Source organism: Rhinolophus sinicus, linkage group LG14 (genome assembly GCF_036562045.2).
Source record: "Rhinolophus sinicus isolate RSC01 linkage group LG14, ASM3656204v1, whole genome shotgun sequence".
Lineage (NCBI taxonomy): Eukaryota > Metazoa > Chordata > Mammalia > Chiroptera > Rhinolophidae > Rhinolophus > Rhinolophus sinicus.
Window position 1 is genome coordinate 8439224 of NC_133763.1, and position 16300 is coordinate 8455523.

General features: G+C 37.1%; 1 protein-coding gene across 1 annotated transcript in view; it reads left to right on the plus strand.

Moving 5' to 3' along the window:
• UBE2W (ubiquitin conjugating enzyme E2 W) overlaps nucleotides 1–16300 on the plus strand; it is a 41516-nt gene that overhangs the window by 15770 nt on the left and 9446 nt on the right. The window contains exons 3-5 of the mRNA XM_019725851.2: nucleotides 1052–1154; nucleotides 10281–10436; nucleotides 14068–14143. Coding sequence (XP_019581410.2) covers nucleotides 1052–1154; nucleotides 10281–10436; nucleotides 14068–14143 — 335 coding nt within the window. The remainder of the gene's footprint in view (nucleotides 1–1051; nucleotides 1155–10280; nucleotides 10437–14067; nucleotides 14144–16300) is intronic.

Genomic DNA, 16300 nt, shown 5'->3' on the forward strand with positions numbered 1-16300 from the left:
GAGGGGTCTGATTGCTCACAGAGCAGGCACATTTATGATTTGATATATGCTTTAATCCATAGTGTGTGAGGTGATTAATAGAGCCCCCAAACTGTGTTCTCAGTCTTACTTCCTTTTGTATCCTTGTACTTAAAATAATAAAATTTTATACCTGAAAAGTGTAAGATGCAAGGAATTGACCAGGTGTGTGGTAATTACTAGTCAGTGGCAGGACCATAATTAGGAACTCATTAAGACTTTCGTCCACTTTTGCTTCTAAATGCTGCCCCATCACCTTTGCCGTCATAATCCCTGTTCCTTAACTCCCTCCCCCCACCCCTTTCTTTAAAGGGAAGAACAAGATGTAGTGTATAGAATATACTTAGAAGCAAATTTATAATCACAGTTGTTATAGATGGAAACAAAGTAAGCTTGCATAGATGCCCTAGAAACTCTCTTCTGGGTTTTATTAAGCAATTGAAACATAACGAGAGACAAAGGAAAGGTCATATAGAGCCTTGAATACCGATCAGAGTAAGTGGACTGACGTCAGCTTAGCTTCCTTCCCCTGTTTAGTCGTCTCTAGAATACTGATGAGAAAGTTGGCCTGACCGCGGCAGTCCTCCGTAGTTATTGCTGGTACCTCCTTCTAAAATAATTGATATCAGAACAGCACTGATTAGTTTGACGTTATCTATAAAATCTGTGAGTCATTGTAGAAGCAGTGTTGAAAAGATAAGATAACGCCAATGGAGGAGGAGCAGCGCGGGCTCTGGTGTCAGCACACCTGGCTGGGGTTTCGGGCTCTTCAAACCTGGGTTCAAATTTGGCTCCGTCCTTTGCTCGCTGACTGACCTTGAGCTAGTTACTGAACCCGTTGGTGTCCGAGAAGAGAATGGGGCCAGGAGTGTTAATACCTCCTTCGCACTCGTCGGGAGGGTGAAGTGAGCTGTTGTGCGTGCGGGGCCCCTACCCCGCGCCCGGCGCACAGGAAGTACGAGCTGTTCCTTATTCTGCTTCTCACCCCAGTCCCTTTCCTCTGAAGTTTTCAATTTGTTTTTTTCTATTCTAGGTGGATTGTAGACATGGAAGGTGCACCAGGTACCTTATATGAAGGGGAAAAATTTCAACTTCTATTTAAGTTTAGTAGTCGATATCCTTTTGACTCTCCTCAGGTAAACTGCCTTGCTTTTTAAAGTTTTATTGTACTTTTAGATTATCGCAAAATGCTAAAATGGTGATTTTTGACTAAGTAAAAATTTGTGAAAGAAATTCATTATAATTATGTGAATAGATCTGTTCCTTTATCTTACTGCAATGTAATTATTATATTACAATATTTATTGAGATTGGGGCTTTGTTGCTTTTGTACTTTAAGACTTTGTTATCCAAAGGTGGTAGTAAAGGGGTGGAAAGCTAACTGACCCAGGCACGTGGGTTGTGGGAGAACTTAGCATCCCGGGTTTGCTGGGCACTCGTTCCCAGATAAGACACAGAACAGCGTCGTGGAGAGCTGAGTGCTTGGTTCCAAGGAGCACTTCCTCGCGTTGGTGCTGACAAGCTGACTGCAAGGGCGGAGTATATTACAGGCTGCTAAGCAACGAGATACCGGCCCCAAATCGGATTATTACAGTCTGACGCACGGTCAGTTTAGTCAATGGCTTAATACTTGGACAAGGGACAATGGAGGTAAAGGAACATTTGGAGAACTAACTATGGTGAATGATTAATCATTGGAGGTCAGAGAAGGGGAGACGAGGATGAGGTCCCGATTTCTGACTTGGTGATATGGGTAAATGAGTTACCAGTAGTGGCAAGATGATAAGACTTAGTGCCAACTCTATCTAGGATTCCTAGGTAATGAGGTGTTCTAGATGATGAAATTTCCCAAATACCTGAAATTCAACTTGGTAGGTGCTAAAATATGCTGTTTTTAAGGAAAATCATATCTCATTGTCACTTGCAATAGAATATAGCAAACAGCTTAATCTGCCTGGCCGTGTAGGTATAGATGGAAGTCAGTTATTGTGCTATGCTGTAGATAAAGAGTTCATTGTTTCAAGGCATAGAATTGAAACAAGTTCTAAAGTTCTCATTGGAGCAGAAAACTAAGATTTGGGTGACTCATTTTTGTCATTTTCACAAAAGTAAAGCAAAGGGGTATGTGTTATGAACTTTGGGCCTCTCCCTACAAAGCACCTGTTGGCTATAATCAGAAACAAAAGCAAATGTTTTCCTTGTCTCCAGAAAATGGCCTTCACCTTCTATTATTGCCTTTTGCTTATCAGCATCATTTCTGTTAGTGCCTGAAGGCAGTGGGGTCTCAGGTATATGAAGGGAGAATATGACGCTTTTGACCAGGGGCACATTGGAGGCTTACTCTGGGAGCTCAGATCTTTCATTAGAGGGAAATAACATTTCTGTAAACGTGAAACGTGTCCTCTAATCCTTAGCATTTAATTTAGATCAAACATCGAACTTACGCATCATTTGAATTTCATCTTTAATATTTCTGTAAGTTGGAGCATTGATAATAAATTCCCTCTATCATCTTATCTCATATTCTTTTTATTCTCCTTCCCTGGTTGTACTTGCCCCCCCTTCTGATTTCGGTGTTCTCCAGGGTGTGTGTTCCGCACTCCCTTCCTCTTCTCACTTCGTTCTCTTGCCTCTTCCACCATCTCAAGCAGCTGACTCCTCGATCTGCAGTTCTGTGTACAACCTCTTCTTTCTGAGGTTTAATTTCACACCCTTCTTGGACATCTCTACTTGAATACCTCCAGACATCTCAAATTTAACACATCTAAATTCAGTCCTTTCCAATAACAAAACAAGGGGAAATTTTTTTTTTCTCGAGTTGTTATTCACCTATCTGCTCATGTTAAAATTCTTCCTTTTCCCTCACTCTTAAATGCAGTTTTTCAGATCTTTTGCAATGCTGAAGTAAATCCACCACTGTAGTCTAAGTTTTTATCTTTCCTTTGAACTATTGCAAAGTAACCTCTGGTTCTTTCCACTCTTAGCCATCCTTTCTCAGTGCCATCAGATTTCTTTGAGGGAGCCATTATCTCATTGGTTTTCACACATTCACACACAACCACTATCCCCACCCTTCTCAGTAAAATCTAATGGTTCTTTATTTCCGGAGAGGTCAAGTCTGAAAACCCTTTAGCTCAGCAGTCGGGTCCCGTTATGGTCAAGTCCAAACTTAATCATTTCAGCCACACATCACCTCCGTGCATTCTACGTTATAGGAATATTTAGTTCATACTTTATAACGCAACATCCATTCTGATTTTATCTTGTAACAGCGCTTAATGAAGTGATGGTTATGGGAGATGGGTTCATCCTCATTTTATAAGTGAAGAGACTGAAACTTATAGAAGTAAAATGTCTTGTTCGTGGTTTTAAAAGCTAGTTAGTAGAACAGTCAAGACTCAAACCCAAGTTATTTCTCTCTCATACTGCCAATTAGGAGTGAGTACCAGCATGGGAAAAATGCCTGTTTATCCATTCAGTAATGTTATCTCTGGAAGTGAAAGATTATATGTAGAATGATGCCTTTGAAATCTCTTAGGGCACTTTTTCCCAATCTTTTGGCATACAAGGATTCCTCTTTTAACATCAATTAATTTTATAGTCTTTCCCATGTCATAGAAGTTATACGTATATTCTAATACCCGTGATTGAGAAAATGACAGCGATACTTTTAAATTATTTTAAAAATTTTATTAATCACATCATCTATATGGTTATAAAATAATTATAATGGGCCTAACAATAAATGCTTGATGTGTGTATAGATTTCAGGATTTTTCCAATAACAAACTTTCCAGAGGTCCATTGCTCTGGGGAAGTGGTTGGACCTGCTCTGGAGCAGTAAAATTCCATACTCACCAAAGGTTTTATTTGATGAGACCTGACCTCGTTAGCCCTGGTTAGATAATTAGTTTTCATTTTCCTATGCAATAAACACTAAATTTACCACTACTTAAAAGAGTAGAATTTGGGGAAATATTCCTAGAATAAACCAGTCTCGTTGTGAAATTATTACTTTTTTATCTGTGAGATCTGTAAGACTATACATAAACTTTATCGTTGCTATATTTTTTCCCCTACTTCTTATAACTGATTTCTCACATTATCTCACTTTATAGTGAAAAGGCTACATATCTAAAATACGGCCCAGTCATTTGCTTTAAAAGAAACAATAACAGCAAAAAACTTTTTAGTTAATATTTGGGGCAAAGACGAGGCACCTTTTCATCAGTGTTTTGTACTGATGTGCACTTACACCATCAGCCATGCAGAAAATAAAATACCTTTATATAGTCTGTTTTCTTATGTTAGGATACAAGTAAATGGTGGGTTCATTTTACGTGTATTAAGCACAGCTTGTGTATCTGATACTCTTCTGTGTACTTTAAAGATGGAAGAGAGTACAGAAATTAAAAAGCATTGGTTCTGCCTTTAAACAGCCTACAATCTGTTTACTGTTTGGAGAGCTAGGCAAAGTATTCGTTCATTTTGTAAGTATTTATTGAGCACATAGCGTAAGACAGACACTGTACTCGGTATTGGAGATTCAGTGATGAACAGAATAGCAAAAATCCTGCTTATGTGTAGTTTGCATTCTTGTAAAAAGAGACAGAATAAACCATAAGTAACAAGCATATTGTATGGAAAATGGTGGGAAAAAAGTAGAAAAGAGGAATGTTGTAGCTTTGGAGAAGGTGACACTGGAGCAGAGATCTGAACGAGGTGAGTGAGTGAGGCTTGTGACGCAGGTTAGGGAAGGAGCAGGTGAAGACACATGCAGAGGCCCGAATCTGGAGCTCGAGTGGTCGGTCAGCCAGAGGGTGGCGGAGTCATCACAGGGCGTACAGGACGTTTATCGCCCGTTGTAAGACTTTGGACCTAACGGACTGAGGTGGGAAGGAAGCCTTTGAAGATTTTGAGCAGATCAACGACATGATCCTACTTAACATGAAAAGAGAGGATCTGGCTGCTGTGCGACCACTGTGGGCAGCACACGGTGTGGGGCGGCCAGATAAGCCGGGCAGTGATCCCGGTGACAGGTGCCTGCGCCCGAAGGCTGTGGTGGAGGTCGCGGAGGCGGCCGTAGTGGGACCGATTGTAAACGTTGAGCCCACAGGATTTGCTGATGGATTCATGTGGAATGTGAAGGAAGGAAAAGAGTCAAGGAAGACTGCTGCATTTCTGGCCTGTGCAACTGGACGCGTGAATTCTATGCCTAGGGAGCAAAAGAGAAAGCCGCCGCCGATTTAGAATAGACTGAGGGGGCAAAGGGAAACCTGTTTGCATCGGGCCTTGAAGGACAAGAAGAGTTTATGTCCAAGTGGGGCAAGGCCTGAGATTTGTGAGCAGACGCTGTTCTGGTCTTACGTGTGGTTCCCTCGAGGGCTACAGCCGGAGGTAGAAAGGGGAAGGGGGTTTGGGGGCCTGTCAGAGGGGGGCTCGCTGTGTGAAGGCGTTGGAAATGTGTCTCAAAGGAATTGGGAGGTGTGCTCAGCCTCCATCAGAACGATGAAGGCTTCCAACTTCGTCTCTTGACTCTTTTGCTTCTTTTCCTGTCTGCCTCCTCCCTCAACGTTAGCAGTTTTTCCTTCCTGCAAGTACTATCTTCCTCTTCCTCTGTCCGAACGTTCTATTTGAAGGAAACAAGTCGGAAACATTATTTTGTAAATGACCTAGTTATACTTGTTTTTAAGCTTTTCAACTCTAATTTTTGCTGAAGAAGTTTTAGAAACAGGAGAGGAAATATTTATTTTCACGGGGAAGAGGACACTATTTACTCCTGAAACCATATCGATGCTGAGAGCCCTGCTGAAAATATACTTGCCTTGATTATAACATGGGGGGGAAAAGAGTAGTCCTTTTCCCCTCGGCCTTATTCCCCTCCTTCGCATGTGCCCTGAACACGGACCTGTTTGTCCTGAAGCCTGGGAGGTAAAGCAGGAGAAGGCGAGTAGGCCAGAGCACAGGGCATGAAGGAGAGAATGGTTCCCACTCACGGGATCCAAGTGTGGTTTCATTGTGTCCGAGAATTCTGTCTGCATGATAGCTGCATGGTAGTGCTAATTATGAAAACCCAAGACAACTATTAATATTGATAGTGCTGATACACACTGGATGACAAAAAGGGAAGACTGAAAAGTGTTGAAATTCTAATTCCCAGTCACTTTTGTCATAGATTTGCTATTTATACTAGACTACCTATATCATATTCATGGATACCCAATGTAGTTTATTAAAATAAACTCTCTGCTTGTATGTTCTGTTTTTAAAATTGCTCAGTAAGTATTGTCATCTACTTATAATTTTAGTCAGAAAAAAGCCATCCTCTTATATTGTCCCTGGAGAAATCTTGGTATCCATGTTATTGATTGGCTTTCATAATTATAGCCTATTTTGTACGCTCATTTTGCGTATACTGGGTTTTGACCTAGCCTGACACCATATTCTAATTACTTCTAGAGCGCTGGTCTGAACACAGTAGTATGCCTTCCTTGTGGTAAGGTTGACTCAATATTGTGAGGTAAAGCTTCATGTTTGGAAATCTTATGTATGTACCATGAATTTCATATTAGAAACAGTTACCTAATCTCCATCCTTTATTTTGTCACTATTGGTGGCTTTCAGTTTAGATTTTAGTACCTTTATGAAACACAGTACAGTCTAGTACCCAAAAGTCACCCAGAGGTTGGCTTGCTTAGAATTTTTGTCGCACCTGGGCTATGCATACTTACAAAATTACACAGCTGCTGAGCATGGCTCTCTCTTAGATCTCACCAGCTCTTGAAAAGGAGCCACACTTACCGGGAGATGTCTGCAAATTAGAGACATCTGAGGACTGCTTCTGATGCAGACACAGAACTTCAGACGTGGTGCACAGGCGTGCGGTCCAGGATCCTTTTCTGAAAGTGACTTTTATTTCCATCAAATAGCTGATTCTTAAATCTTAAAAGTTTCTCATTCTGTTTTACTCAGTTTGGTTTATACCGCGGGGAATGAGTGCAGTCTCCAGTTGCCGACTGTTAAATCTCTATGACTAGTTTGACTCTGAATAAATTATTTTTAAAATAAATAATTTTTAAAATAAATAAATTAGCAACATTCTTATTTAGTCCCTTTGGTTTCAAATTTGTTGCATTTGGTTGTCTTGTCAGATCTGTGTTCGATAGTTTTATCACCTGCTTGGGACTCTAAATAAGTTACAGTTGTTGAATTCTGAGTATAGCTTAGTCATCTCTGAAGTTTTCAGAACCGACTTGGCTGCGTAAAAAGAACTGAAATCCTCCATTGGCTTATACTGCATATTAAGTAAGTGAGGATGGTTAAGAGAGTGATTTTGAAGAAATTCAGCCTTGGTTATTCTCCCCATCACATGCAGAGAACCAGAATAGCCAAGTTTATTAAAACAGTCTGTGGAAGCTGCTTACCGGCCTTTTACATGAATAAACTGTTGGAAAAAAGTGTTTTCTTCTATTTTAGGAATTCTCTGGCATGTAAACTCAGCCTGTCCGTGTTTAGACAAACTTCTAAAATTCTGTATCTGGCAGGGTTGGCCCTAGGGGCTATACTATGTGTAACTAATTCATTCCCGTTTTTATGGTCGCTAAAAGTTTCAGGCTGGCTGTATTTGCCCTGCATGAAACATGTTATTAAGTCCCTACTTTTCTTTTTCTTTTTTTTTAGGGTTATTGAGATCTGATTTTTTTTTCCAGTTCCCTCAGACTTCAAAGCTATTTCTGTCTTAATTTCTGGCTCCCTTCTCTGCTTATAGGATGTCTGCTGCTTCTGCTGTAGGTGTCTTACTGCTACTCATTCCTTTTCTTTCTCTTCTCTCCTGATTTCCTTTTGGTTCATGCATACTTCTTGACTCCCAGGCCAGATGATGTCATTTTATAATCATTTCTGTCCAAGAATACTGCTTTCCTTCTGTTCTGAATTGGCTGGTCAAAGCATGCCATGGTAACCTTTGTATTTGGCGGGCTGTATATTTTCCTTGATGGTTGCGGATACATAAATTCCTTTTTGCCAAAGAAGATAACTTGGCAGTTCTTAATTTTTTGGCGCTTTCAGAGCACTGTTCTGCTTGACTTCTTCAAACAGAGATGCTACTGGAAAAGAGATATCCTTTAAAAAATAATTGTGGTCAGGGAATAAACTCTTGGGCATTGCTTTTGTTCTTAACGAATCCATCCACTGGTCAAATGGCATTTGGGGGCAGAATGAATACCCCAAAGCAGATGCATATTCTGTGAGATTTACAAACTCCCACTCTAAACCTCTGTAAAACATTTGTGGGAATATGAAATGCATATAATGTAATAAATTGTAGTTCATATTTATAAAAACAACATTTAAGAAATTATTGTGGATAAGCTCAAAGCGTGGAACTGCAAAACCATTTAAGCAGTCATTTCTTTTTGCAGAGCAGTACTTTTTTTTTTTAAGCAAAAAGTGATGAAAATGGCACTAGCACAGAGAGATAAAATTGAGGTAAATGGTATGCTTCTCAAAAAGCTGTGCCAAAGTCTTTCGGCGGTGGGGAAGTGGGGAAAGTAATTTGGTATCTCTTATTTTGAGACCTGACTTTTATTTTTCAGCTTTATTTTAGCTCTCTTTAGTGGGAATGGAGGGTGGATAGCCAGAATTGAAAGAAAAAAAAATATGTGCAAATGTGTGTAGTCATTCCTTTGAGAAAAAATTCCTTTTCCTGTCTTATATTAGCGTCAGCCAAAGAAATGAGTCCCATATGTAGTAGTATATTTGAAATATTAAAGGACTTGTACAAAAGAGTGCTTCATTAAAATGTAAATATTTGTAAAATTGTAATAAAATTGGATTTGTAGCTACATATTTAAAAATAAAAGTAAAAACCTAGCTGATGGTAATTTTCCATAACATACCCCATATTAAACTATGGCATACCTTACTCTGGCAACACTTATTTCACTGGCTCTGTTTTCTCCTCTATAAAGGGAAAAAAGATATGCCTAGAGCAATATATATTTTGTCAGTTCCTGTCATAACTTAAGGTAGGGTTTCTCCTTACTGTGGTCCTGCTATATTCAAGTGTGAGGCAGTTTTGCAGGGCTGAGAAAGATACTGCTAAGTCTGGTTTGGGAACTACTGATTTATATTTGATAAACTTTATAAAAATCCCAGCATACCCACCGAATCAGAATGTGTAAAAGTGGGGCCCTTGAATTTGTATTTTTTAGCCAGATCTTTGGGGCGTTTTTTTTTTTCTTTTTTCTTTTTAAGGACAGGCCAGTAATTAGGAATTAATACTAAACAACAGAATAAAAATGGTATGTATTATTGCAGTGTAAGATTCACTAAAGATTGGTGGATTTGTTTTTATGCCAAAATAAATAATTTAGTATGAAGTAACATATATAAACATTCTTAAGTATAGGACTTCTGCTTTCTTTGAGCCACTTTGGGCTGTGCTTACAGATTTGTCAAGATACATGAATTACTCTCCTGCTTATTCAGATCCTTAGGTAGCATGTTTAAGAAACACTACTATTGGGATATTTGTTGAATTATCAGGGCAAAGGAAGGAAATAATAGATTTATTACCTTTTAAAACAGTGCTGAGGCAAGATGGATGGAGAAAGGAAAACTATTAGAAGAATTGAGTAAAAGAAAAGACAGAGAAAAACAGCAAGTATTTGGGAGACTCATTCAATCCTTGTCTTTTGGTCTGGGCACACAGTTACTTGCTGATTAATAGTCATTTGTGCCCATCGTGTTGGAGGTGTGAGTTTAGAGGAGGTGGAATATATAGGAGTTATTTCCTTTTGCATATAGTACCTGAGGTGACAGCATTGTTACAGGCGGAAGGGCTGTTCCTATCACCTGTTGCTCATATTGTCTCAAAATTGAATACTTTCTGTTTGGAATTTGAGTGTATTCGGTTTCTATATGCAGGAATCAATGAATGGAATTTGAAAAAACGTTTTTATAAATGGAGTTATCTTTCACTAGTCTAGAAATACATGGTAATTTGGAAACTTTTATAAGGGATTTGTGAAAAATAACAAATATAAAATAGATAATCTGGGTTTTTTTTCTCGGACATTCATACAGTGAAACTGGTACTTACTGAGTTGATGAGAATAAACAGCAAGCAGTTTTGTTTATCTTGTTCTTGGCACTGATTTGTTTTTTATTTGGTTTTAAAAATATTAAGTTATGTGGAGAATATTTTATTTTTTTGGTAATACAGAATATTTGAGTATTAATGAAATTTTATTTTTTCTTAGGTCATGTTTACTGGTGAAAATATTCCTGTTCATCCTCATGTTTATAGCAATGGTCATATCTGTTTATCCATTCTAACAGAAGACTGGTCCCCAGCGCTCTCAGTCCAATCAGTTTGTCTTAGCATTATTAGCATGCTTTCCAGCTGCAAAGAAAAGGTAGGACTTTTCAGAATTATTCCAGGTAATACCTCTTCTTTTAGTTTAGGTAGAGAAACTATTTTAATGCACATTTTATTTGAAGGAAGGACTTAATGCTTTTTATTATAAAGTTATATGGGGAATGTCATGTTTAGTAATCGATTGGGAAATGATTTTGATAATCTTTCGTTCCAAATAGAAATTCGACATTGTTTTCTATTTCTTAAACAGGAAATTTCTACAGATGTTCTTAAATAATCTGAATTTTTTTTCCGCAAACACTCACAGGGTGAAAGTGTACAAGAAATTCTTGTTTCTAGATTCCACGATGGAAAGCCCCAGGAACAAGTGTCACAGGCAGTGCCCTTTCCCCTCTGCTGGCTCTCACCCCATCCGCCTCTTTCAGGGCATTGCCCAGGAACCAGAGTTTGCCTAGCGTAATGATTGGGTTGAAGGAGGAAGACTGATTACCAGTAGAATTTGTAGGACTTTTCCTCTAATTCTCCTTTACAAATCCACAGATTCTATGTCTGAGGGAGAGGAGGGAAAGACCAGAAAGAAAAATGGCATGAGTTAAATTTACTATACCCTTTTAAAGTGCCTAAGTTCCCCTGCATTTCTGGTCTTCTTAGCATTCCTGCGTGAGGGTTAGTATAGCACAGCGTTCACGTATTTCTGTAGTTTTAAAAGCCTCTCTTCTCCATGAAGGTTTCCTTTTGTGTTCTGTTTAAAGGACAAACTTTTAGAGACTAGAGAGCTGTAGAGTTATTTTTTCTAGCAGGACTGTTTTCCTGTGTTCTCTGAATTGAAGTGACTCTTTTTTATTGTATTTAGAGAAGTTTTAAGATAGTACTTCATTTTTAAATGGTAGGTTAGCTAGACTCAAACACATTAAGTCACTGTTTGTAAAGTAAGTTCCTTGGAATGTTAGTTCCATAACAGGTTTCTTGATATTAGGTTTGAAAAAGAAAAGTTTTTTTTTTCCAAATAAGCATGGGAAATAATGGGTTAAATTACATATATATGTGTATTATATATATATCTACATATGTATAAAATATACATTATACATAAAATTTATAATATATATCAGCATTAAGAGCCTCTAATACACAGTTTTATATACCATATAAGAAAGAAAATGAACTTCTGGCAGTTAAACTGTGTTAACACACCATTAGTTAAAAGACATGTTATCCCCATTCAGGAATATTAAAATGTGCAGAAAAAAATGCACACTTTCGAAGAGATGAAATAGAGTACATTTTATATTACCTGATGTTAGTATCACTTTTTAATTTCAGTTTCCTCTTTGGTTGGCTTTTCTAAGCTGCATCTTAGGTGACGCGTGAGCTTTTGGTTAACCCCGAGGGCTTTAGACACAGGTCTTACTCGTTTATTGCTTCCATATTTTCTCCTCCCCTACCACCTCCCCCCCCAGCACACATACACGTTTTACACTTTGAAGTGTAGAGCCCAGCATTTTGCAGTTACAAAGGCTTCTCTGTCCCCGCTAATGTTTAACGTCTACGGAAAGGTGACACAGTGACATAGGATTTCATAAGAAAAGTTACGAGATGGACACCAGCGATGTCTGCACGCGCCTGTGCATATGCCTGATGATTAACTTTGTTTACATTTAAATGTAATGATTTACTATTAAAAACTAGAAAATGACTATTCTGTATCTCCTTCATGCTTTTCTAACCCTCATCATTCTCTGTTCTCTGCTGCTAATGCTTCTTGCGTACTTAGTATAAGACTAATCATTCCACTTAAATTATTGATAAATTACATTATGTAATAAAACTATAATATATTTAACCAAGGTGGTAATCTGGAAGTCAGAATTCTGGCAGCCTTAGTTCTGTGAAATATGATAAAATTCAGCAAATATTTATTTTTACTGTGCTAAATACGCGGTTACAAAGACAAAGAGGAAAACTTGCTTTGGCATTGAGGGGACCTAGTTCCAAATAAGCTTTCAGAAGTCTTTTAAATACTCACTGAAAGCTCTTCTATTAAAACAGGTGAATTTTATTCTGTGGTGGATATAGTTGTAGGAGTTTCACTTTAATAATCGACTCTTTGAATACAAATTTTAATTTTTACTATAGGCATTTGGGGACTTTGATTTAGTCATAATTTTTTTGTTCCATAATTTTTTTTCACAGTCAAGAATGGTTCCCTAAACTGAAGGCATTTAAATCTGTTATGTCAGTAGATTAAAGATAATTTCTGATATTGAGATCAGGGGCCTTTCAGTAATTTATGCTTTATTCTCAATACCCATATAATATAGACAATCCAAACTTGCCAGCTTGTATTCTATTTCTAAAACAATGTGGTAGTCTGTCTTTTTGTATAGTTATTTTACTTTTTCTAAAAACCATACCTCCTTGGTCACTTACTAGTTTGGTTATATTCTTGACTTAAGCAAATAGAATCAGTGGGGTTTTTTTCTTTCTGAAATATTTATTGTTGAAAATTGGGTTCTAATACATATACAGATAAAATGAGTTTATGAAATTATTTGCCGTAGTGGTAGCAGTTTATTCCACACGAACACCAGTTACAACTTTATAAGACAAATAACAGCAGATCATGTTCTTTGACAGAGTCAGGCATCTAATTTCATAATACTAAATTTTCAGGAATTTTCTCAAACTATGTTAACAAGGTAATCTTGGAATAGATGTTTAACGTCTTATGCTCTACGTTTCCCTTTTGTTAAATTACTATTAATATTAACTCATAGGGGCATTAACTCAGAGACTCAGCTGAGATCACAGTACATATGTGAGCTTTAGAACAGCCAGTGTACTGCCTGCTGTCCTTCCTGCTGTCTGTGGAGTCTGTCTGCTCACCTGCTGTTTGCTCACCCTTGCTTTCTGGTTGGACCCATTGTATTATCTACAAACCTGCCCTCAGTGGCTTTAATAGAGCGTTGACATGTTTCCAGATCTTTGCAGTGTCACATATTTCTTGTGTCTGATCAATATCCAGCAGTTTGCGGGACACTTCTCCTCCATAATGTGCCTTCAGTGTCGTTGGCATCTCGATTTCTGATGTGGCTCCCTCGCAGAGCTGCCCCATGTTTGTAATGTTGTGCTGCGTAGTCAGGGCACATGTATCGCAGAGATGCCAATCAGTATACCTTTTCCCCTTATGTATTGTTTGGAAACGGAATCCTTTGGTCTGTACTTTGTGATACTGTCGTACAGAAAAACAGTAATCCTTTGTGGAGGCTTATAACTTGCTATAATTTTTCAGACAAACCTAGTTAGGTAGACTTTTTGTTTTAATCAGCTCACAAAAGTAATTACCAAATTAATTCTAGGGAGATAAGAAATGAAACCAAAATTCTTTACAACCCACTGCTGCCACTTTTGGTTGACAGTCATTCTCTAGTAACCCCACTGGAACCTATCAAATCACACATGCTTTCACACCCCTATTCTTTTAAAAGACAATTTCAGTGTTAAGAGTCTGCATTTCCTAGGGTATATTATTTTAGTTATGCCATCAGCATTTATATTGTTTCTAGAATCCTGTAATAGTTTTGCTAAAGCTTTTGTTGAATCTATTTCTCCCTTATGTTTTTTCTATTTTTCAACTTCTTATCTATTTAAACTCTTTTTGGTTTCAGAGACGACCACCAGATAATTCTTTTTATGTTCGAACATGTAACAAGAATCCAAAGAAAACAAAATGGTGGTATCATGGTAAGCAGTTTTACTTTAGAATAATAATTTTTTAGCATCTTGGTTTGAAATATTGTATATTTGTTTGCTTGAGAGAAGGGAATATATAATTGATGTTGTACTTTTATAATAGGGGGAAAATTTTTAAAAATATTTTAAGATATTTTATGGATAAGTTAGACTAGCTTTTCAATGGGGGCACATAAAGTCCTAGCCATCATACAAGTAAAATCTAAAATTGCTTTCACATTCTGAAACTCTTCCATTTTATTACAAAAAAGAAGTCCTTAATAATCTTTAGATCAAATTAAAATTAATTATTGGGAAATCTGTTATTTGAAATAGAAGTTTTGATGCCTTGTATACTGATTTAGTTCTGACACTGTTCTTTAGGGGAGGAGTGGATTGCATTGTTAGAGATGACCCACTAAATTAAAGAAAGCTCTTCCTGTTCTAATAGTTATTCCTCAAGAAAACTGAGGGTCTGCTGATTATAGCTTTATAAATGCAGTACTTTCAATAATTTTAAATTTCTGTTGCTTTTGTTGGGAGGGTTGATGGTAGCTTTTGTAATTGAAAGCCTCTAGCATCTTTTCCATGTATTGATCTTACTGCTTTGCCAAAGAAATGTTTGAAATTAAAAACAAAATGTTTATGTTCCTTAATGTACTTTTTGAAAGCAAATGAACAAAAACCACCCCGTGATTTTTGTATACATGAGTATTTCTTTTGTTTCTTGTTTTATTGTTGTTTTTTAAAATGTTATCCTAATAAGAAATTAGAACTGACAAAACTAATTAATAAGAATATGGCCTTTCCCCCCTTATCTTTCTACCCAGTATGAAAACTGTTACTACTTCAGTTAATTTGAGACAATTAGAAACTTAAAACAACCAGTCACAGGAGTTCTCTAAGTATTGGATACAAGAGGACTAGAGTTGATACAATGTCACTGTCCCAGCAGTTACAAGGTAGTGAACACAGTAACAGAAGAATGTCATTCCTTAGGGCCACAGAAAATGTATATTTGGGATAATGTTGAGGAGAAATATAGCTGATCTAGGGGAAGAAATAACTTTTTAAGAGCTGTGAAAAAATAGAGGTATTTTGATGAGAAGCCAGTATTATAAAAAAATGTATTATTCTTTACAAATTACATGTTTAATGTAATTCAGTAAAATTTTAGTGGAACGATGGGGTGGGTGCTTGAAATATTTGGAAAAAAATAAAGGTGAGATCAGTTTGAATTTTGAACTAAAGAATAATGGAGAATTAGTCTACGAGATACCAAAACATATTAATGCAAGAATAGACATTGAAATAGAATTACTCTTTCCTAGGCCATTTTGTATATAAGATTTGAATATATGGTAAATAAGATGTCATAAATCAGTGAGAAGGGAAAAATTATTTAGTAAGGAACCTTGTTAGAAAATTGGTAATCATTTTGGGAAAGAAACATTAGCATTTTTATTTCATACATAAAATATTTCCTGTGGATTGAATTAAGTATTTTTTAAAAATACAACAATAGAAAAAACTTTTTTTTTTTTTTAAGTTGGGTATTAACTGTGGAGGAAGGAAGAATTTCTAAAAAGGAAATCACAAAAAATTAAATACTTGGTTACATGAAAATTTAAACCTTTTATAAAAACACCAATAAACCTCAAATGTCATGTAAAGTAGAAAAAATAAAATTATGAAAAACAGCTTATTAAAAATAAAGGTTATGAAAGTTGCTTAGGGATAAATACAATTAATTAAAAGCATAGGCTGAAAAACTCAACATACTGAAATAATTACAAAGTTAATATTTTGAAACTTACTGAATTGACAGAGTTTTATAAAATGAGTGCACTGCTGGAGGCGCGTGAAGGGCAGAACAAAACAGTGTTTTCATACTTGCTGGTAGTACAGCATCTCTGTAGTCCTTTTAAGGAATAAGGAAGCAGTTCAGCAACATTGAACCAGCTGAAAGTTCAAGATCAACCTTTTGTCTCAGTGATAAACTTCTGAGAATTCTTCCTAAGGAAATGATCTTTAATACAAGAAACATTTTGTGCGTGAAATGTTCAGTGGAGCATTCAGTGGACACCGTGCCCTCCAGGTGTTCCCTTCCACGTGCTATTTGCCCGGAGAGTGTCCTTCCACACACGCCCCCTGTGGGGACCTCCTGCA